Raw genomic sequence first — 24,760 nt, forward strand, 5'->3', positions numbered from 1 at the left:
CTCATGTTGACACTGCTGCTCGGATTGGTGAAAACAAATAGAGACATGTGTGGGAAACAACTGTAACTGCTATTTTCTTGTTGGGTCTATTGACAGTTCAAAACTTACTCTATACTGTATATATTTTTTTGTTAACAATTAAGCCTAAATTTCTCATAACTTAGCTCTGCCAAACTATTTAGCCACCAGCTGACAACTGTCATTACTTCAGAAATGTGAGACATATTTACTTAAGAAAAGATATTTATTTCTAAGAAATGTACAGTATTTCGATCCATTTGAAAAAAAAAAAAAAAAAAAAAAAAAAGATCAGTCAGATATGAAGCGCTTAAAATGAAGCATACTGGTCTTTTTGTCAAAACAATCGAGGTATAGGACAACAATTTAAAACATGGAGAAAACGACAGCACACATTTATATTAAAACAAGGGGAAAATGTACAAGAAAAAAACGAAAAAGTTTAAAAAGCAAATAAATATGATTCACATTTTATCACGTTTCCAATTGTGCAGAAAGAAGACAGCAGAAAAACAGAGCTGAATGGATCAAGTCATGTGATGATTCCACACAAGACACTCATACACTCTCATCTGTACACTACAGGCAGTGCCACCACCTCATCTCTGGTTTAATATCGACAAAAATTAAATCTAGTAATGAGACCTGATCAGGCCCACTAATTATAGAAACAAGAATCTGAATGAACAAGGACGTCTACAGTGCATCTTTCAGTCCCTCTGTACACACTGTTACAACGCCAGCCAATGCGTAGAAACAGATTTTAATAATAAAGACAACAAAATCCTGTGTGGCCAGATATGTGATTGATGAAACGGCACAAAAACAGATTTTTGGAAATAATTTTGTAATATAAAAGCTCTACAATTATAAGTTACATTACAGTGACACTGGCCAATCATAACTATATAGCTAAATAATTTACGATAAGGCTGCTACAATCACATTTAAGTAACCTACATGTGTCTGGCAGAACAGTAGAGGAAGTGGCTACTCTCTGGCTCAATGAGGTAGATATGTTTAGGATTACAGAACTAAACAGATGGAGAACAAGGCAAAACTTGGTCTAAACAGAGACTATAGAAAGATAGCACTGCCACTAAACTAGGACCAATTTGAAGTTGAAAAACGAGGGAATGTGAAATATAACATGAGAAATTTTAATATAACCTAACCGGAGGAAAAAGGATGCATGACAATCAGTAAAAAAAAAAAGAAAAAAAAAAAAAAAAAGTGTGAGGCGTATTCAAATTCCTGTGAACAATTAAGAAAGATACCCGTATACAGCAATTGCGCACCCTGAGAAAAAGTTCAATGTGAAAGAAGAACCTCTACCATTTGAAGTAAAAGAACAAGAAACATACACAAAATCCATTACCGTGTTAATAATATGTGCATACACCAGCAGACAGGGCTCATAACATCTGAGGATTATTGAACCCTTTTTAGAGAAGTGAAAACTCATTACATTTGGGACTGAGGGAAAAACAAGTCACATTTTCTTGAGTTCATTTTCTCTATAAAACCTTCAATCTCATGTGAATCTAAAACAGAATGGAGAAGGCTGTACTCATAACTAAACTAAAATAAAAATGTGTTTGTGAAGACTATCCAAGGCCACTTGTTTCTAGATTAATAGTGCATTATAGAGTGGGTTCTGGTGAATACAGTGTGTGTCAGACATTCTTCACTTGGAGGGCAGAGTTTGATGCACAAAATTAAAGTCTTTTCAGGTTTTTATGTTCTACCCTGCTGAACTTCTACTTAACATTCACACATACATTCACAAAGTAAAACAAGGCATTTGTAAGGGGGGGCCTTCAAGCTGGCTAGATTTGTCAAATAGTACCTCTTGTTAAACCTGAGTTAATTATAAAGTGTGGACTAATGCAGTGATAAAACAGTTGTCTTCATTAAAGTACTCAAAAGCTCTCAAATTCTACAGAGTGGGAAAATATTCCACTGTATCAGACATGTCCAGTGTTGCTTAAGGCACAGTGGCCTAGTGGTTACAAAGAGCAGTATTCCTGGAAACACCCCTTTGCATCCTTGTCTATTACAGGAAGTGGGGCAGTAAACGGCATCGAGTCCCTTTCAGTGTATACCACAAATAAAGTCATGGCTCATAAGCATTTTTTTTAAATTGTGTCCATTAGGCGCAATGTCCAGTGTCACAAATTACATGTGTTGGTGCTGAAGATGCACAATTCCCTCTCCGAAGGATCTGCTGAGTCTATAAAAACAAGACGTTATTAAAGCTGCATAATAGTTAACAATAGTAATTTACATGAAAAGGCCCTTACTCAGTGGATTCTTAAGATTGTTTATTGCCAGAACCACCAGGCATGGGCATCTGTTGGCTGAAAAATAAACGGTAAAATCACTTTATATCACTTACATCATGCACAGTATAGCATATTAGCATAAACACAATGTGATGTTACCTGGCATGCACAAAGTGGTCTGGTGGCAGGCCTCTCTGGACCATCATGCCCTGGTAGTGTGGCCCAGGCTGTGGGGCTGTGTACATGTTCATGCGGCTCTGTCCAGGGGAGTAGGGCAGCTGCTGTGGTCGCTGCAGCGCCTCCATCAGGTGAGGGTGGGGTCTGTGAGCGTATCCTCCTGGAGGAGGGTACGGCTGGCTGGGATATGGAGCTCTGTTGCCCATCCCTTGAGCTTGTGACATCATGTGCTGTGGTGCTGTGTGCATCGAGCGGGGGGTGTACATGAAGCCAGGGCCCATGGGAGCTGCAGAGGGGTGATGTCGAGTGAGAGTAGGGGCGTGCTGAGAAGCTGCATTGTGACTGTCCAGATCCAGGATTTCTTTGGGGCTTTCAGGCCGCTCACATTTCTCCTCTGAGAGTCCCTGCTCTGCTGGACTGCCTCTGTTGCCATTCACACTGCCCCGCTCTTCTAGCCCGTCCCCGACAGGACAAGGGGAAATAAGGTTAGCTCCACTGGAGCCTTCTGAGCCCATTGGGGACATGCTACTCTCCCTGGCCTGACTGCTCCCTTTGGCACTGGCTGCAGGGAGGTAGGCACTAGCAGGCATTGGCTGATGAGGCTGATATTGTGAGCGATGCCAGTCCTCTGGAGGATAGCCACCTCTGCCATTGACCTGACCATGGCCCTGGCTCTGTGCGTGAGGGTAGGAGTACTGAGGACCAGCGTACATGTTGGCATGGGGGTGTGGCTGCCCAGGAGTTGAATGATAGGGGTATGGGCTTCCCTGATGGTGGTAGTTGGCACGTGGCGCAGCACTGTGGTGAGGATTGTAAGGCTGACCGTGGTAGGGGTGCAGATGTCTATTTGCTGGGTTAAATGAGGGATTGCTCATGTTGTATGAACTCATAGGTCTATTCATGTGTCCTTGAGGATGAGAGGACATGGGGGGATTATGGGTCATTGTAAGAGCCCTTGGAACAGAGTTGGTTCCCATGGGCTGCCCTTGATGACTGCTGGGGCTGAAGGCCTGGTGAACACCATTAACAGGACCAGACTTCACATCTGGCTCTGTGTCTGATCTACTGCTGGGCTCAGGGAGGCTGGGAGCTCCTTGGCTCGCGGGGCTGAGCTGGGGCAGAGCAGAGAAAGAGGAGGGTTGCCCTGGTGCAGCACTGGGGCTGCTCTGTGCCTTTGGCCTGGGAGAGCTGTGTGGAAATGGATGAGCGTGTGGACTCTGTATGTTCTGAGGAGATGCTCCCTGTGACTGCTGTTTTACAAAAGGATGCTGATGTTCTTGTTGGTTATGTGTAACATCAAAGTGTCTCTCTTGTTTTTGATGTGCAGAGTTTGGTGATGAAGAATCAGTCTGTGGCAAAAGCACTGGACTTTTTTGTGGAGAAGTGTGGACTAAAACATGTTGAGGAGGCCTGGCATGTGGATCCTGGGAGCTGCCATTGCTTAAGTTTAAGTTTGCTGAATTCATTATGCTGCCCCCTGGGAGTTTAGGTCTCCCAGACAAACCAGTTCCATTCACATTCTCACATCCTCCCTGAGGACTGTGCAGCTCATCCAAGGGACCGTTTGGATGAACATTTGTGACAGACAATGTTTCCTGGTCCTCAAAGACAGTGTCCTTGTGTGCCCAAGCATTGTCCACACAATTATTGGAAGGTATTTTTGTCTCTGACACTGAGCCTAGAACAAAAAACAAACACCATGTTTAATTACAATCACATTTATCTACAAATATTAAATTTTAGCACTGTATGTAGTTTTTGCTCTAAACCTGTTAAATAAACTCAACGAAGCAGTCATCTAGGCTAAATCTCCTTCAATATAATAAACTTCTACATTTAAGACATAATTTAACAGATTTTCATATCACCGTTTAGATATTTACATTACCCCTGGAAGTTAGGGTGAGCCAGACTCACTCAACTTTCAGGATTAAAAACCTAAGTGTATAAAAGGCCTGACACACCTGTGGGTGCTGTGCCCATCTGCTGAGATGGTGGTCGGTCTGGTCCATTGTGTAAAGAGGGATGTGGCAGCTGAAGTTGGTGTCCAGGAGGCGGGCACTGAGAGGGCTGGGCTGGAGTGCTGCCAACTGCTGAAGGGAGGTCAGACTGTTCATACATGCCCATGTGGGGATGTGGGGCAGCAGAGGGGGGTCCAGAGGGGGGTCCAGAGGACGCCGACAGCTGCTGTAAAGCCAGCATTTCTGGGCTTTCCAGCATCGAGGCCAAGCCGGTCCTGCCTGACAACTCTGGACTGGGCCCAGGGGGACGAGAGGACATGGGCCCTGGGCCATTGCCTGAAGCAGACATTTGATACTGGGCATTGGGGGGGGGTGGGGGTATCCTGCAGCTTCGGGCCACGGTTTGTGCCCCACTGGAGGGGGCATTCCACCATAGCTGTAGTTGCGCTGGTTCATTGCACTGGGGTCCTGCATATGCATCCCACCAGGAGGTTCCTGTCCACGGTGAGTCAAGCTATTCCACAGATGTGGTGGTCCAATAGCAGGAGGCCTCATCCCAGGATGGTTGTGCTGCGGTGAGCCATCTGGCCCAGGGAACCTGTTGGGCAGAGGAGGCATAGTGTGGCCTTCAGGCTGGTTGTGGGAGGGGTATATGCTGGCTTCAGGGGGAGGGCCTGGCTGAAGGGCCACAGGACGGGGCCCGAGCGAAGGGCCATGGGTAGGGCCCATGTAAGGATGGTGCTGTCCTGGTTGTGCAGGCGTGGGATTAGGACCCATTGGATACCTGGCACCCATGTGGTGTCCCGGCAACATGTGGTGCTGATAAATAAAAGGAACAATTGTTCAAACTTAGGTGAAATCAATATTTAAAAAAAAAAGTTCAAATTTATTCTGACACACATGTGAATATGACACTAGTGATAAAGATAAGCCAAATAGTCCAATTTAGATTTAATATCACATGTCACACGTAATGTAGACACACTAGTTTACACGATATATACATTACCTGCATGTTAAAGCTGTGACGTAGCGCGTTGGGGTCACCATTCTGTAGCATGTGATTTGGATAGTTGAAGTGAGCATTCATAGGAATTCTTTGGCCAAACATGTGGGGACCATGAGGCCTCTGAAGCTGTAGAAGAAAAAAAAAATCAAACAAAATGCAATTTTTTTTTACAGGTTTAGGACAAATAAGAAAAGAGAAAAATTGAAAAAAAAAAAAAAATGGAAAAAGTTGTATGACATACCTGTTGCCCAGGGTGAAACATGCCCCTCATGGGATGGCCCTGCTGCTGGTTTGGAGGATGGCCAAATGGGGGTGCATTAGACCACGGTGGTCGCGTTAATTTATAATCGTTTTCCTCCATAGGTGTGTTGCGTTTACGCTGTGCCTGTTCGGTAGCCTTGATTAGACTTTCTGGACCTGTAGTTTTATTTCCACGACTGCGTTTTTTGTCTTTTCGCTCCTTTTCATCTTTGTGAATTTGAAATTCTTCATCCGTGTCTCCATCTTCAGATGGAAAGTGTTTCAAAATAGCCCGATTAAAGCATCGCTCGAGGGATTCGGCCATGATTGTGTACTCTGCGGACAGCAAACATTGTCGTAAGACATTCTGACGGGAAAAAACACTAACCACAATACAAAAAATGTGTTCCAACAAAAACCGATGGCAGCTTGGGTTCGTATAGCCTCATGTTCACAAGCTAAGAGGAATATTACTAGAATGTAAGCCATGGCCACGTGCCAACAGCCTCTCTTGACCTGGTCAGAGGGTGTACATTGACCTGAGCCTCACCAAACCCTCAAACATGTCTTGTCCCTCCCTGGGCCTCCTCCCTGCTCCTCCCCCGTCCCATGGGAGAGCGTTCAGTTGGATAGATGGCTCCAGACAGCAGGCTTAGGCTGAGGCTGGAATGTCTCTGTGGCACTGCAGGGCTAAGATCCCCCTGAGCACCAGAGCACGGCTCAATCACTCTCCATTAATCACTGTCAAAGTGCTCCTGGCCTGGCCCCAGCACACTGCACACTCCTGCAGTTTCCTCACAAACACGCATACTCTTTCTCACAAAGCCTTTAGTATTATGCTGATAATGGTTGTTGTCATTTTAACTTATATGTAATGTATTTATCCATGTGTTTGTATTTACCACTGTCTTCTCCGTTGTATTCAAGGCAGTTTTCAAACATAAGCTTCACATCTGCTACAAACTCTTCCTTCCCAACATACTTGCCATCACCGAGTTTCTTCTCAATAGTAGACAGATCCATAGGAGTCTAAAATTACACAAAACAGACTAGTTTGCTAAGGTAGTCAACAAAAAACATACCTCATGCAGGACAGAACTGATTATCAATAAACACCTCAATAATTTCGTGGTAATTGGGGGCATAAGAGTCATCCACAGGTTCCAAAAAAGGCCAGGCATCTTTATGGGCTTTGAGTGCCTCAAGAACTGAAATAAATATAAATTTTATTAATACAACAGCATTTAATTTCATCATTAACTCAACAAAATATATGTTTTTGATTCTACCTTTATATAAAGCAGTGTAGTCATCGTCAATGTCATAGCTACTGCAATGAGAAACAGAGCAAGGTAAGTTTAAATCTTTAAGTTTTAAACAGCCAAACGTCAATGTGCCTTACAGTTCTTTGTTCCTGCGTTTCCTTTGGACCGGGGAAGAGGGCTCTAGGTTTAAAAGTTCCGGTGGCAGGTCTTTCCCCTCTGAGAGCAGCCAGGCGCGCTCCTCACGCATCTTCCTTCTCTTTGCCCGCTCTAGAACAGAAGATAAGACAGGGAAGGAAATCAGTATAGGTGGAAACATTCTTTAGAATCTTGTAAGTAAATATGTTGCACTGGTATGAAACTTTGCATAAAGTAGCTTAGTTTACAGTAGCTCGTCACTGTCAGAAAGTCAATGAAAACCAGACCATTCCTGTGCCACAGAAGAAACTATGAAAGTAGAAAGGGAACGATTCATCAGGCACTTTTCTAAGGGTCACATTGATCAAAAAAGCAGAACAGTGTAGAAAGGGGGCATATGTATTGCTTTATCTTTGGACATAAAAGGCCGAGGCCTGCCAGCCCCCTGCCGGGTGGATTAAAGATGTTTGAGGGCGGACTCCACATATGCAATGCACACAGTGAGCAGCCCAGGTCCTGCTGTTCATCTATAATACATTAATGAGGCTCCTCCACTGAAGCACAATCAGCAGTTCATTAACCCCTGACAGATGACATCAGAGGCGGGGAGAAAAAGCCAAGTGATCCTCTGATTAAAGGCCTCTACATTCTCTTTCACAGTCTACACAGTACAGCACATAAATCACACAGATCCACTCATGCTATGCTGCGGTACATTTCCCAACCGCTCAGGCCCATAGCAATAGAAAACCCATCTGAGCAAACACAACAGTTAGTTTTACATGCTGTTTACTTTCTATCTGTTATATGTGTGTAAATGTTTACCCTCCGCAGCTTTGAGCTTCTCCATCTTCTCTCGTTGTAGTTCCTCTTGAAGAAGTCTCTCCTCCTCTCGCCTCTGTTCTGCCAGTAGAACCTGTCTATCAAGATCTTCATCTTTGTTCTCATCTTCTGACAAATTATTCTGTGAATGTGAACAAGTGTCATTATTGTGCATTAACTGTTGTATGCAGAATTGGATGAAGGACCATTAAAACATTACAAATGTTAATAATTGGTTCAAGAAAAATGTTATTGATACACACCTCCTCTTCTTGCTTCACGTTTTTTTGAGAGAACCTTTCTGATGTTCTAACTGGATTTGGGTTGAGTAGCTTCTGCTTCTGTTCCCGCTCCTAAAGAAATAGAGAAATCATAACCATGTTAATCATTGTGTACGTAATGTAACTAAATGACAGTAGCATCAGCATTAGGTCTTCTTTTATAAATTAATTGATAAAGGCATAATGTATTTTAGGGCTGCAAGATTGTGATTAATCAAATCACAAATCGCAATTTGAATTAATGCCATTAGTAAATTGCAAAGGCTGCCACGTATTATAATTTCCTCCAGAAACAACAAAATATCCTGCCTTAAGTACACACTACAGGATTTTTCAGTCTTAAGAGCATTTTAAACATGTGACAAAAAGCGTAGACCACAGATACGAGGAGAATCAGATGAGATTTTAAATTTCCTAGCAGGATGACTGTAGCGAAGAGACAGCGTAGCACAAGCTAAAAGTTGCAAGTGCACCACATGTTGTGTATATAGTAAAATGACTGGCTTTGAAACTTTAAAGTGTTGAAAAGATCAGTGCACTGCACTTCTAGTTTAGATGCAAGTCAAAACTGTGTTATTATTTGTGAAATGTGGTGCAATAGATCAGATAAATGATTTTAATGCACAGAAGGCTGGTGATGAATTACGCAGAAGTAGAGTTGTATTTACTGTAGCAGCAGCTTCACAGAGATCCTTGCTGCCTGGATTTATGTAAACAGACACACGTGAGGATCTGCTCTCACCGTTTTACTTTTAAAGAACACATCAAACTAGATTTATAGCTTTGTTTAACGGAATGAGTGTCATTGTTTGTATAGATATGATGCTGCAGTTTAATTTTACAACTTCACAAGAGGTGAGTAATAAAGTTGCCTAATTATTTTAGATATTTCCAGAGTTTGTGTTTGTCAGCCTGTCTTCCTCTAATGCTCTGTTTTTTTTGGCTGGAGCTGAGGCAACAAGGTTTTAAAAGGCTTTACCGATATTTAAATCAAAATTTCTATCTGAAATATCTATCTGAAACACAGCATGTGGTTAAAGATAGACTTAATTGAACATAGAGAGCTCAAAGATGCTATTCACAGAAAACACGCAGTCACCACACTGAGAGGTCACAATGAGGGCCACTGCAGAGCTGTCATTCAAGAGGCTCCATCTGCCTCAAGGTGAGTGCCCTGTCCAATGAAGGCTGACAGCAGAGAAATGGCTGTACACATGAGCACTGATTCAAAGGATCCCCATCTTAAAAATTACACTCATTCAAAGATTAGTTAAGGGGTCCATATTAAGCTATATGTTACATTGTTTCTTCATCAAAAACATACCTGGCGTTGTGTTTTGTTTCATTCACACATGTTTGGATTTTTCAGTCTTCAAACATGCGACAAAACATGCACACCAGACACGAGGAGAATCTTATGGGATTTTAAATCTCTAATCACAAAGACTGCAGCGGGATATGGCTACATATCACAGGCTACAAAGCTGTGAGTATGATCACGTCAGCTGTTTCCTGACTACACTAAAACCACTCACTGAGACTCTTAATTGTTCAAAAGATCAGAGCGCTGCACTTCTAGTTTGGACACAAGTCAAAACTGTGTTTTATTATTTATGAAATGTGGTGTAGTACTTCATATACATTCAATTTAATGCACAGAAGGCTGGTGATAAAATACAGAGGAGTTAGAGTCACCATCGCTAACCTGCAGCTTTACCTTGATCTGTGCGCTGTGTGGATGTAAACAGACACACATGAGGAATTACCCTCTTTTTACTTTTAAAGAACACCTCAAACTGGATTCATAGCAGAGTTTTTTGGACTGGGTGTTATTATTTGAGGGCAATTTCTATGGATAATGTGGATAAGATGCTGCAGTTTAACTTTACAACTTTAAGAGAGGTGAGTAATAAAGTCACCTCATTATTTTCACTATTTCGTGAGTTTGTATCTTGTGCCTCTGTGTCTGTCACTCTGTCTTCCCCTGACGCTCTGTTTTATTGGATGTTACCATAGTGTTGCTGATGTTTAGTGGTTATGATGTGACCGAGCAGCTGAGAGTCACACTGACACCACACACACACGCAAGGAGAGCAGCGTCTTCAAAATCACACACAAGGACACAAAGTCAGGTCACGCCTCCACAAACTGCAGCTAAAATCGGGCAAATTCTCCTGTAATGTGTGGCGGGCTTTAGGCTGTGTTCTTCTCTCAAACTAAAAACACCCTGTTCCACCTTGTGATGTCATGTGGTTATACAAAACGCTCCACTGTGTACAGCTTCAATGGAATCGTTTGGATCATTTTAGCCCCAAAATTTCCAATTGCCATCACAAGGTGGAACAGAGCATTATGAGCTTTGAACTTGCTTTGCAAGTATGAATGAAACAAAGCACAACTCCAGGTATGTTCTTCATGAGGTAACAGCATTATAACATGGCTTAAAGAGTAAATTTTCTGGTTTCTGGTTGACAAAAAGACAACCTTTTCCCTACACACTAGATACTATAATTAATGCCAAACCCTACAATAATCCCTAAAGGAAGTCAGTGATAAAAATCCTTTACAAAGAGTGTGTGTGACCTTGTGCTCGATCATGTTGCTGATCTCGGGGAGGAAGTTATGGGTGATGACGCGGTGAAGGTGACGGTCCCGTGAGGAGCTCTTGTCCTTAAAACTGTCTGCCAGACTGACCCACTGCTCCTCAGTATCACACACAAGTGACCAGGCCCCACGTTTACAGTCAGCTAATGGGAGATTCCAAGTATTAGTCTTTATTACTGTAAATCTAAGACCAGCACAGGTAAGGAAAAAAAAAGCACAATCTTACTTTTATATTCAAGTCTTACAGGGGAGGAATCCGGTAGATCGATGTCGAATTTCCCTTCACTTTCTGTATCACTAAATAAAAAAGTAGTTGTTAAAATACAAACAAGAAACAACTTTCAGTGAATTACATTTTTAAAAGTTATGTTCCATCTTGTATTATCTTGTTAACATCAATAAAGTGGTTGTAAACCTTTGCTGAAGATCATCAAATTGTCTCTTCTTTGGTCTTCCTCTCCGCTTTTTCTCTGATGTTGTTGAGGCAGACGATGTGGAGGCAGATGATGTAGAAGCAGGGCTCTCACTGTCCCAAAAACAGCACAACACTGAGGAAGCTTTTCAAAATGACACCCTTTTACAGTAACAAGTAGCTCCTCTAATTAACGCGCAGTAAAAAGTGTCAGAACACCAATTACCACATGCCCAAGAGTTTACCGAGAGTTTAGAAGATAACACACCAAACAGTAGTAATTACCTGCCCTTTTCACACTTTCTTCTGAGAGGCTCTTCTTTGTACATGCGGGTACCATAAAAATACCAGTAGAGGGCTCCATCTCCATCTTGCCCCAGTGGTTCGACTCTCAGACTGTCAGCATCCAGGCCCTGTAGGAAAGTCAGCAAATGTTATACATGTGATACATTCATTTCAGCTTAGTGGATATTTCAATCAAAGTTTCTAAAGTAAAGTACAGAATACAAACACAATTTGTTTTAGGTGACTGGGTAGAAATATATTGTAATCTACAAATAAACAACAAACTAAAATGGCAGAAAAGGGCACAGCTTATTCAGTAAAACATTAACTAATGACACTGCATTAGTGTTGGTAAAACCTTGAACATTAGACTGATTTTATTATTTCACTTTGGCAGTCAGCTGCAGGGTTGCCCGATTTTCAGACAGCAACATGTGACCAAGCTTAAAAAAGCCCAACTAGTAGAAGGTGGCTGCTGAATCAGTGAGATGTGCATATTTTTATCACATTTGAAAACCTGGATGCTTACAGCTCTATTATTTTATTGATTAAACTAACACTATACCCTATACCCATTTCTAGGAATCTGAATAATTATATTTGAAGTACATCTTCATGTTCAAGAACAAATTCAGTAGAACAATATCATATAAACACACACTTGTGTCTTGAGCATTGGGGAGGCTTCTCTACAACTCATCATGACCTGCCAAAGCTTGATATTGAAAGAAAGGTATTATAACCCTTACGTTAATCCCATCACCTAGATGCCTTTTTAATGACAAAATATTTGTCTATGGTTGACTCCAGTGCTACACTCCACACTGCCATAACCAGAGTCATCTGAGAGAACACAAATAGCTAAATCCCAGTAGCTGTGTGCTCCTGAGGCTGAGCCTGTACCTTGAGTAGGTCAAAAACATCAGCAGCGTCCATGCGATAGTCACAGAGGCGGTGTAACAGCTCCACCTGAGTGCGGACAGGCAGGCCCTCAAAAGAACTGTCGTGGAGGGGGTTGGGCTTCCCTTCTTCTAGTTCCCACCTGTAGCTGATGATGTCATTCAGGTAACTGCTATATCCATGAGACCTGAGGAGGACAAAGGAGGACAGACTTTACCATATTGTGTGTTTCAACAATGTGTTGCTGTTTTGCCTTTTTTATGACATTTCATTTTTACATAGTATGCCATAAAACACAATGTCTCACCTCCCTCTGGGCCCTAAAAATTGCAAAGTACAAAAAGTGAAGGTATAAATGAAGTTGTGAAAAAGAGTGTGTGTCTTAGTGACCAAACAAATGTTGGTTCCGGTTTAGGCCTTGCTGATTAATCTGTACCGTTCAGTTCCAGCCCAGCTGAACAGAACAAGGGCTTGGGGCAGGGGTTACCATCTATGCAGCCGTACAAAGAGGAGGACAGAAAAAATGGCTTATCTTGAAAGAGCAGTGAGCACTTTTCACACAGACAGCTGCAGGCTCCCTCCTCTGCCCCCTCCGTTCTGCTCTTTCTGCCCCTGTATTCCTCGACGGCAGCCCTCCCTTCTGGGGCCCGCTCCGGCAGAGCGTTTAACGCGTGTGGATGAAAAGGGCAGATCTGTGAAAGGCCAGTACTGAGCTGCCACCCCCAGGATGCCAGCGCCTGTCCAGTCCAATAAAGCCGGCTGTACTCTGTTAGCAACAGCAACTCAAGTCCAGACTCTACTACACAACTATAGGATGATTGTACTGAGGGCGGTTTGTGTGAACAAAACAAAACTACAAAACATACAGTTCCTCTATTGTTATTGGGGGAAATGGTTGATTGTAGTGATGATGTCCTCATGCACCAAGAGGACATGCTGACAGCGCTGTGACTCGTCAGTGAGCCACATCAGCATCTGACTAATACTTCCCAGAAAAGTAATAACTTTTATTTTTAATGTCATTTCAGTTGGATATGAACATAATTTATTTATTTTAATTCATTTACAGAAACATGTACATGTGTAAACAATGCACTAGTGTAAATAATTGTTTTATTTTCAATTATGTATTAGCTTTTATTGGGTGTAACCTGGATTACTTGATTAATGCACATACAGTTAAATACACACTATGCTAAACGGTTTCAAAAGTGTTTTGGTCTTACGTGATATCTCTCCGCTGATAGCATCCCTGCAGCAAACAAGCAATGAGATCTCCAAGGAAGTCCACATCCTGCTCCGAGAGGGCCTTCTCCAACTCCTGTACACAACAGAAAGACGACACAGGGTTAGACTTCATTATAACTGATTATTTTTAGGAGTAATAAGTAGGCCTGTCACAATAATTGCTATATCGACTTATCAATATATATCTGACAGATGGAACGATAATTTCTGGAAGTCAATATTTATCATGGTACTTTTTCTTTATATTAGTTTGTTATTTTTCTGTTGTATTAGATTTGATCTTCAGAGAGTTGAATAAATAACTTCTATGACTCATTATAGACACAAAATCCTACAGTCATTCAGCCATTTATTTATTGTAGTTTGTATTTTTTAACCATATTGTACATATGTGATCATTTTTAGGGATAATTCTGCTTTATGATTTTGTCAGTGGCATAAAACAATTTCAAGATTATAGTTTATCGTCTATATTTTCTTACACTATATATTGTACTTCAAAATGTGTTATTATGACAGGCCTGGTAATGAGTTTGACTAGAGGAGCAATCTGCAGCAGCTTTATAAAAGAAAAGAGCCCTTATTTCAACAACTCAGACAACAGTGTACATTGTGTTGTTTTAGTCTTGCTTACTTCTTAAAGAGCCACTATGTAGGATTTTGGAATTTATAATAATTTCTAAACACAACACTTGTAGTGTTTGATTTTTTATAAAAGTGACAGCTAAATAGAAAGAGCTTTACGATTTAGTCCAAAGTTTTATTAATTTAAAATTATTGGGACACAGTAGCTCACACAATACAACATGATATAATTACAAATTATTATTATTATATATTAATTACAAAGAACAACAATACAATTGATAATAATAAATTCTAAATAAGTGTCAAAAATAGCAAGAGACCGGTGTCAAACAAGCCATAATTATATAAATCTATGTACAAGTAAAAATAAACTATAGAAATTTAGTAATACAAAATATATCTCGACTATATACAAGAGGTGGGTCAACTCCAGTTAGACCCGTCACGATGATTACTATATCGACTTATTATTCAGTACAGGAAGGCTGGAACAATTATTTTTTTTTCGGTCAGTATTTATTGTGTGTACTTTTTCTTTGCACTTCTGGGTCATTTTTGGTTATTTTTTGGCTATATGATAAGATTTAAGCCATAAAATGTTGAATTATTTCTATGACCCACTACAGATGCAAACTAAGTACTAAAGGGTTTCATTCTACTGTCTATTCATGGCAGCTAATGATTTTTTTTTTTTTAACAATACCAATAGGTTTTTTTTGGCATAAAACTTCTCATGGGTTATTGTGTCAGTGGCATAAATTCATCTATATTTACTTCAGCAATATGTCACACTTCAGGATTTGTTATTGTGACAGGCCTAACTCCAGTATGACTTAACTTCAACCTAGAAGTTCTTGAGGTCACCAGAGGTCAGCAGCACACACCCCTCGTGAAAAGCCAACAGTCAGCGGTGACGAAAGGCAGAGAAAAGGAGAGGCACAGACACAAGGCTCAGAGTGGAAAAACAGGATGAGAAGGATGTTTCTGCTCGAGGTCAGACTGGAGTGTGCGCAGTAAACTCATGCTAGAAGAGCGGGTTTAGCCAGTGCTGATAGAAATCTGCCACATGACTCAAACAGAACAAACCATTACTCCTTTTAATCAGCCTGCTGTAATTATGAGGCAAAGACCAGGTACATGTGGCAGAATGTACTGGAGTTATAATAGGATGGTGGATACATAATGGGATATTCTGCACAGGTCATCTCTTCACTTTGATATCAATTTGATAAATGTTTTCTCTCACATTATTTACACATAAAGACAAGCACTATGCCAACATAAAAATCATGACCTCAAGTCAGTAGGAAACAACCAAGACAATGTATAATGATGAAATGCTAACAAGACATTCTAATTTCTCTGTTTATTTTGTACAGATTTAATAATCCATAGTGAGGAACATAAAATGACTGATGAAGAAAGTGGTGTTTCTTAAAGTGGTAGGTTTTCAAATGTCTCGATTTCAAAAACAGTGTCCAGGTGACTAGCATTTAAATCTTTACTACCATGGATCATTCTTGGACAAATGAGGAATAACACACCCGTACTAAGTGTTTGTGAAAGGCTTGTGTGTCAGAGTCAAATCTGTGAGAAAAGGTTCCCCTGAGGGCCATGTCACACTGGCCCTTCTGCTCCCTATCAGCCTGGGCTAAACTGCAGGGAGCGTGTCCACAGAGACACTGCACTTTGATCAGTGCAGGACAGGGCCAGTGGACAGAGCTGAGAGGGACAGCTCAGAGTCAGAGGGTTATGGAGGAAGACTCCAATTCAGAATGGAGCAGGATTAACAGCACCAGTCAAGAGTGTCAGATGGTAGAGGAATGCATCTGCTGTCCATGCCCTATCTATATCCATCCACACTTCTGTGTAAAGACATCAAACAATCTTTAGAAAGATTTCACAAATGCACTGAGGATAAACAAGGTACAGAGCAGCACTTGGGCCGCTTTCATTAATGATCAATAGTCCAAACTGATAAGGGCAGTAGGTGAAGTGATAAGCCTCAGAATACTGTGTATAAATCAGAAGATTGTCACAATCAACAGAGCAGCACACTGAAGAGAGTAGTTCTTAGAGAAACATGACTGGGTGAGACAAGGCGCAGTGAAAGGACTGTCATGGCCACAGCCGCTGTCGTCAGCCAGCCTCAGGAGGTCTCACACTTGTGTCACTACACATCCTGCTTTACATGTAACATCTGCAGCAACCATTCTGTGCACGATTCTACTAAAAACAAGAGAGCACTTCTCTAATCAGACAGGATACGATGCAAACAAGCAAGAAGAATACAAGAATACAAAATATCTCACAGCTAATGAGCAGAAGACTGGCTTCACGGGCATTATTATATAACAAAATGATACTACAATGCTAAGCCACCACCAGATATCATGTTAGAGGACAGAACTGGAACATGGTCAACAAATAGCACAATTTATAAATTTTTTTTGACAGAACATATGTATTTGAAGATAAAAGTTGAACGTGTCATTCCCAGTGGGCAGTGCAATCATCCGCTAACATAAGAAAGGCGCAGATAAAGACGTCAGTGTTCAAGGTTGTGTCGTATCCACTTGGTGCGGGGCTTCCTCTGGGCACACACTTCCCTCTCCCTCCTTCTCTCCAGGCGCTAACAGCTCCTGTGGGCTCCATCTCAGTAGCAGTTGGAGGATGTGAGGCTCTGTGACGGGGGAGGGGTCGACTGTTTGTTGTGTAAAGGCTCTTCTTTCTTTATTTCTCACTCCCCGCCCCCACTTTCATCTCACACATGGTTCCTCCAGGAGCCATCATCTGACAACAGCCTCTGGCCCCAGCTCCCGCCACATGACAAACAACAGGAAAGGGTTTGCGTCCTCATCAGATTACCACAGTCACACGTCAACGTCGCTGACTCATTGCTCCATAGACTCTTGATGACTGGTTCTAGTATTGAATGATGGCTAATCTACAGTCATGGCTGAAGAGGGCTGAATAGTTGGGAGCACACCTGCCCTTAACACAAGCTGACACAGCTCAGCAGTTAAGAGCCTGCAGGCGCGGAGCCCATTTGCTCACTGACAACAGGAAGGAGCAGTGTGGATGAATGAAAACTCTCTAGTGCGGTTTTCCACCAGACCAACAGCACTTTTATTACAGTGTCAAATGCCAATGTCATGAGGAGTCAGACGGCTGATGGACAAGCACAACACATAGGTGGGATTAATGACTGTGTGAGTCGAAACATTAAGCATACAGGAGACTGGCTGCATCTCTCATTTACTTAGAGGTTACTTTACTAAGAGGTAACCAGAATATCACCTAAAAACATTATAATTCCTAAAGGACATGTAAACAAACCCAAAAAACCTGTGTGTATTTGAGTAATGTGTACCACTGTTCCACCTGTAGCTCCTTTCCAAACTTGCACATTCACCCTGCTCAGATTGGATTAACCTGAATAACACAGTTAGTGAAGTGTGATTCACAATAAATCACGTTACCATGTTAGACAAAGGAGCAAACCCAACCCTCTTTACAATACTTCAGAACAGCTTTAAACGCCCAATGAAACTTCCACAACTGTTTTGGTGAGTGCTCTGTTTTGCTTCAGAGTGCTGGAGCTACAGACTGGAGACAGACAGAGGGAACCATGGGGAGCATCAACAATGGAGCGGGTGCCCCTGAGCCTGCTCTGTAGCGCCCTCTTCCCTCCTTACCCCCCCCTTACCCTCCTCACCCATCCTCAACCATCAAACCATCTGATGCCACCGCTGCTTCCACTTGTCAATCACAGAAGGGGGAGGGGTGATGCTAGTCTAAGACAAAGCGCCTCTAAACTCTTCTGTGGGAAGAAAGGAAATTAAAAGTGACATACAACAGGTTTTTGATCTGCCATTTTACAGATGAGTTGGAACAAACATGTCAGAGTAGGTTGTGTCAGCAGGAGGGCTCTGTAGGTTGGACACAGAGGGAAAATCCAAAAGATGCAGGAGGTGAATGAACCTTTAGAAGACAGGAAGTTGAGGTAATGACACAGTGCTTCCAGAGCTGACAGCTCTGAGGGGTTTACAGGGGCAAGTTTCATTTTTGCACTTTCCTGGGCATCTTGGTTTGTGGCCTGTTGATTTGAGTGTTACTAAACTGGAAACTATGTTAAAAACATCACAGCTGGATTGGTGAGATGGTGGATCATTTTGGGGGGCAATGGGCAGGGAGAAGAGTTTCTCAAGAGGTAACAGGTTTATTATAATACATTCATTCCATATAATGCTTTTCAAAAGAAACTCAAGAGACACGAAAAGATTGCTAATAATATTGTTTGCACAGTGCTGTTTGAAAATCTCAAACTACACAAATATAACTAAGGCTGCATGTATATAGTGCACTCTGACAATGAGAGGACAGAAACTCTCCTATCACTGAATCAGACACAAATGATTCAAATTATGGTTTCTCCACCACAGGAAACTTCAAGCTTCTGTTAAAATGAAAAGAAAAAACTGCCAGGACTTGTATGTGTAGTCTAAATATTTACTTCTCAACATTTGCAAATTAATCAAGACACATGACTTTGTAGAAATTCATTTTCTGAAGAGCAGATATAAAAAAATGCCTAAAGTTATACCAAAAGAGCTCTGTGTGTGCGTGTGTGCGTGTACTGGTGTTTGCAGCAACTCTGTAGCATCAGCAAATCTCTGTCTAGTGTTTATGGTTGATGCAAATCGATCAGAACAATACTGCCACATTGAACAGACAAAGAAACATCTAAATGTCTAAAAGAAAGTGTAAATAGATGTTAATAATCTTATTAAAAGTGTGGATTTCTAAAACAATTTTAAGCAAGAAACATTTGACCTTTGCAGAAATAAATAACCATACATTATTGATTGTCAATAACTGTTCACATAATAACCACCAATCACAGAAAACATATGCAGCCTCAAAAACAACAAGTGGCAAGTATCTAAAGCACAAAAATCTCTGTTGCCCTCTTGTTCAGCTGATCAAATAGGACTAAACACCCTTCACAACAACACTGGGGCCTGATAGAGGGGCGTTTGCAGTGGCAGAAGAACCCTGCTAGAGACAAGAGCATCCACCTGCACCACGCACTGTGCCAAAATAAAAAAAATAAAAAAATCAACTGTGATCTGGACTTTAGTCTCAGTGATGCTTAGACAACTTCACAGAGCCACCGCACAAGGCCCTTTGCACAGGGCCCACCGCACGGGGCCCACCGCACGGGGCCCACCGCACGGGGCCCACCGCACGGGGCCCACCGCACGGGGCCCACCACACGGGGCCCGAACAAGCTCAGGTGGGTTTGAGAATGACCAACACCAGGTCATGAAAGGATCAGTGGACAGTCCCACAGAGGAAGTCACTATATGCTGAAGCACTTTTTTGTATGGCTGTAAAATTTATCACAGTCAAATCAAAATCACAATTTAAATGATCACAATTTGTAAATTGATGCAATACAAAATTTTCTTTTGCAAACAACTGACACTTGCAAAAAACTGACACAATTCTTGTATAGCTTATATGGAGTTCATATTTCTGTCTGTAAAGATAGTGAGTGTAATTAGATGTAGACAGTGGCAAAGACCAAAGCGTGGGAGACATACGGGAGCTTGGCTAAGAGCATTTAAAGCTCCAGGCTGTAAAGGGAATCACAAATGTCATAATGTCAAATGAAGATTGTACAATACCACATTATAACACAAACAATGCAGTTATATCAAAGACTGGCCCTTTTACACTGAAACCAGATCTTTCTTCTCTAATTGGTGCTCTGCTCATCCTATAATTGCAAAGTTGGTAGTCAGAATCCTGAAGTGTCATTGTGGCGTCAGGATCCTCATAATTGCCACTGTACTGTATATTGGGAGAGGTAATGCTTGCTATGTGGCAACAAGATAAGAGTGATGTCAGAAATGATTACACAGATGGTAATAATAAAAGAAGATGACAATAAGAAAAAACAAAGTATAACAATGTAAAGTGTAATGCAGTGCGTGTTTCAGAGGGCTGGCTTAACACATCTCTGATCAGTGGCTGATGGTCTGTTTTAGTAGCAGTCTACTCGCATGAAATAAGGAAGGAGCAGAAATTGAGTGAAAGCTGCTGGGTTCAAACTCTGACAGCAAAGGTGTGGAAAGAGCATAAAAGTGCATTAATCAAGCAGAACATACAGAGAAATATATAATATATATATGTGGAAATATATAATATTTGTCTTAAGCAGACTGACAAATAACAGTGGAGAATTTCAAGAAGACCATTTTCTCCACTTCCATCATGACATACTATGTAACTCTCAGGTCCATACAAAGAGGCCTCCCGGACACCTCACGACTGTGACAAGTGGAGTCGGCATCAGCTCTGGACAATATGAAAGGCCTGCTTTTGTCAGGTCTCCTGAGAGGGCCCAGGCAAACCATTATGACTGAGCAGCACCATAGAAAGAGCATCGCCCACTAGCACAGCAGTGTCACTGGACTGGATCATTGGGTTTTGTTAAAAAGGCAAGAGGCTGCAGTATTGCAGGATCCATATTACGCTATTTTCTGATCTATATTATAATGCTGTTTCCTCATCACAAACATACCTGGAGTTGTGTTTTCTTTCATTCACACGTTTAACACATAAACCCTGCATAATTAGGCTGTGTTCTTCTCTTAAACTAAAGACACTCTGTTAGACCTTGTGATGTCACCTGTAATACAATGTAGAAGTGCTCCACTGTGTTACTCCATACACCGTCAATAGAATCATTTGGATTATGTCAACCCTGGAATTGACCATCTCTAAATCTACTGGTAAAAGGAAGCTGTTAACTTGAAAATTACCACTTGATGACATCACAAAGTGGAACAGGGCCTTTTTGGTCTTTGGAGATGTAGACAGACTAATAATAAAGGATTACTCAAACATGTGTGAATGAATGAAACAAAACACAATTCCATGTGTGTTTTTAGGAGGTAGCAACATTATAACATGGCTTAAAGCTCACAAGAATCAAGTTTGCATAATATAGGACCTTCAAAACTATTTTTTAAACTACTACAATTATAACATAATTATATGACAAGTTCTGGTGTCTGCTGGTAAGCCCTGAGGGAATGCTTGACAATAGCGACCCGGCCTTGGTTAAATCATTTGACGCCTCTCACTCAGACATGACCACTCAAAGTCACTTCCTGTCCTTGTCTAAAGTAATTCCACTAGCGCAGTCGTCCTACAGGGGCAGCACAGAAGCAGCTTTCTCAACACCACGCTCAGTTACATGTGGCATCAGAGTTGTCCCATGAACTACCTAGGCACAAAAAACATATAAACAACAGCACTAGACAGTTTGAAATATCAATTTGTACTTCTTAACCTTATAACAAAGCAGCATTCACTGCTTTGAATACACTATACATGTTTGGGATAGGCCTCATTCAAAGAAGAATTCTGGTATTATTTTAATATGTTTCTGCTCTGGATCATTTCTGCAATTGAACAAGGTGATACAATCTGCAGTATGGCTCCCCAAATCAAAGACTCTCTGGACTCAGAGCAGCAGAGAGAAATCTATTTATAATAACGGTGAACTGTGTGCCTATTCTGGTGGAGGATCAGCTACATTGTCTCTGTAGAGTTGTTACCGCTTTAACTGGAATGTTCCGTGTTATAGAAAAACACTAATACCCTGAAAAACACCTTCTTATGTGAGTCGTCTCAATGGAGAAATTTCATGTCATATGGTGGAACACTGCAGTGCTTTGCAGTGCAACGTTCAATAACATTTCCTTGGAGACAAGCAGGTTGCGAACCTTTAAAGTTGAACCTTTAAATGCGATTGAATAAAGTGCATGATAACCCTTAGCAGATTGTATGATGTATTTTTCTAGTAAAATACATATTTTTTCTCATGTATAATTCAGCTGTTCTGTTTGGATAGATGAAAGTTTAAAGGGCCCATATTAAACTATTTTCTGATCTATATAATAATGTGATTTCCTCATCAAAAACATACCTGGAGATGTGTTTTGTTTTAATCACACATGTTTAACATACAAACCCTGCATATTTAGGCTTCTCTCAAACTGAAAACACACTGTTCCACCTTGTGATGTCATGCAGTATTACAGGAAGAATTTAAACTCCAATTAATCTTTACTAGATTCATTTGGATAATTTCAGACCTGGAATTGCCAATCTCTACAGGACTCTTCAAGTTAATGTCTACCTTTTACCTGTAAACTACCACTACATGACATCACAGGGTGGAACTGTGTTTTCAGTTTGAGAGACTGTTGACTAATAATAAAAGGATTACTCAAACACTCACTAATCAAACAAAACACAACTCCAGGTATGTTTTTGAGGAGGCAACAGCATTGTGACATGGCTTAACGCTCTCAAGAGTCAATTTTATGTACTATAGGACCTTTAAAATGATCGTTATGAATGGTGATCTGGCTTAATTTTCACAGAAACATGGGTGCTACTACAGGTCCTCCCATCTGTCTTGCACGTCGCACAACAACAAAGCAAAGGCTGTGTGAGTGTGTGACCCGGGGGGGTGGGGACTCAAGTGATGGAGACTGTTGATACGTGATGTTACACTCGTATTGCGTGTTTTGATCGATTGGATAATAGCTTGGTCCTACTAATATTACTAAAGAAAGTATTGCTTAGATTAAATCATTGTCGCAGCAGAGAACAGCCCCTTTTCACATCAAGAAACCCAGCAAGAAGTTGGTTAATGTTATGTTTCAGAGTAGTTCCTGAGTTAATCGGATATGATAACTACATTAAGCTTGTTGTACACATTTAGCCCGCCGCGGACAACACAAATAATCAACTAAAGGGAGGGTCTTCAAAACAAAATAGGTCTTGTACGAGTAAACAATGCCCAACAGCAGCATCTGCGTCCCCAGCCAGGCCAGATGGCTTACACCACAAGACAATAACTCCCACCTCACGCCATGAACTTAACTTTATTTGACAGTAACGTAATCAATAACAAACTAAAACACGCAGATTGGAATAAACACGTGTAACTATAAACAACAAACAACAACACAAGATGATTAATTTCCTAGTAGTAGTAGCGGTAGCAGTAGTAGTAGTTTGTAGATGTGACTAACAAAGATTGATAACTTTACATAGAAGAGTGCATAGCTGGTTAGTTTCGAAACAAGCTAATCTAATTCAGACAGTGGTTTTAAATTATGATGAAAACAAACGAGTAGCACATGGTTTTACGTCTAGTTTGTCAAAATGGAGCATCGATGTATTGGAAGCAACAACAAATACGTGAACGAGGCTGTTTACTTCGTCGTTGTAGAGCAAATCAAGACCAATCGTATGGTTATTTTCTAAAATAATAGAGGTTAATTAGTGGTACAACCTGCCTGAGCTAACAGTGGCTAGTTACCTAACAGGATCGCCTTAACTAGTAATTTTAAAAGACGGGAAGTTAAGGCAACATTGCTAAGCTAGTTATACAACATCACACAAACGCAAAACAAAAGTCGTTTGCGAAGAGAAAGCTGACACAAACAACTTTTCTTTTCGGTCATTTTCAACACTGGCGCTTTCTCAAGAGTAAAACTTTGTAATTTACCTCGATTTCAAAGTCCGGGAGGTTGAATGCAGTCCTGAACAGCGAGCAGAAGTGGGCTATGGCGGGGACTTCCCACCAAGACTGGATCTCTTCCACAGAAATTGTACATCCCTGTGACATTTTAGGACAGAAGAAAAGCCGCGGCGTTTATCTTTCACATTAGTAAGTAGTTTCCCTGGTGTCCTCTTTCGTGGACGTAGAATTAAACATGTTTCAGCAGCGCGACAAAAGTTGCCTCTTCCGTCCTCTGCGCGGTTGCCATTGCGACCCGTACAGCGCCTCAATCTGTTTCAATCAGTCTCACCCACGGGTCCGACCGGAGCAGATGGGGAGGGCCGTACCATTACGAGACTACCGGGGGGAGCACACGCACTCTTATACTATTATTATTATTTAGTAAGAAACAACTATTCTACAGAACTATTCAACAATACGTACACATATCGAGCACAAAACAACGTGTAAATATCTAAAACAGGACGCCTTTTACTTCTTCAGTTTATTAGCCTGACGGTATTTTGTTTGTTGTATTTTTATTTTTAGCAGTTACAAACATTGGTGTGTATTAAAGCTTTTGTATTTACTTTTTAAATGCTAAACTCGAATAAAAGCATGTTTTTTACTTGTTTATTTAATTTTAAAAATGTTTTTATTGCATTGCGTGCTTTCTCTGGGGGGCTTGCATCCCTACTTACCTGGCTCGACCTGGATAATCGTCCTGCTTGTCTCCATGGAAATGTTCATGGAAATTCCTTTGACTGAAATATTCCATAGTATGCAGTCGATGCATAAAACCTACGAAAAATGATCCAAAGTGTGGTTTTAACTTTATATATCCATGAAATGATGAAGATGATTACCTCCAGACAGGTGGTGCTGCTTGTGTCAATTAAATATGACCAAGCCAGTGAATTACACGTGGATTTATC

At 41.2% G+C, this 24,760-nt stretch overlaps 1 protein-coding gene across 1 annotated transcript; it reads right to left on the minus strand.

Moving 5' to 3' along the window:
- Positions 1-247: 247 nt before the first annotated feature.
- On the minus strand, positions 248-24,115 carry LOC110169510 (chromatin remodeling regulator CECR2). The gene is given in 20 exon segments (XM_055155116.1): positions 248-2,251; positions 2,322-2,378; positions 2,463-4,158; positions 4,445-4,813; positions 4,816-5,260; positions 5,451-5,576; positions 5,692-6,026; positions 6,593-6,719; positions 6,807-6,898; positions 6,980-7,020; positions 7,093-7,222; positions 7,916-8,054; positions 8,176-8,265; positions 10,777-10,940; positions 11,024-11,094; positions 11,213-11,323; positions 11,495-11,622; positions 12,398-12,581; positions 13,621-13,715; positions 23,832-24,115. Coding segments are annotated over 19 exon segments (4,509 nt in total). The 5' UTR covers positions 23,952-24,115; the 3' UTR covers positions 248-2,251; positions 2,322-2,332.
- Positions 24,116-24,760: the final 645 nt, after the last annotated feature.

The sequence above is a fragment of the Boleophthalmus pectinirostris genome, unplaced genomic scaffold (genome assembly GCF_026225935.1).
Source record: "Boleophthalmus pectinirostris isolate CB_2022bp ecotype Guang Dong unplaced genomic scaffold, ASM2622593v1 HiC_scaffold_2, whole genome shotgun sequence".
NCBI classification, from domain to species: Eukaryota; Metazoa; Chordata; class Actinopteri; order Gobiiformes; family Gobiidae; genus Boleophthalmus; species Boleophthalmus pectinirostris.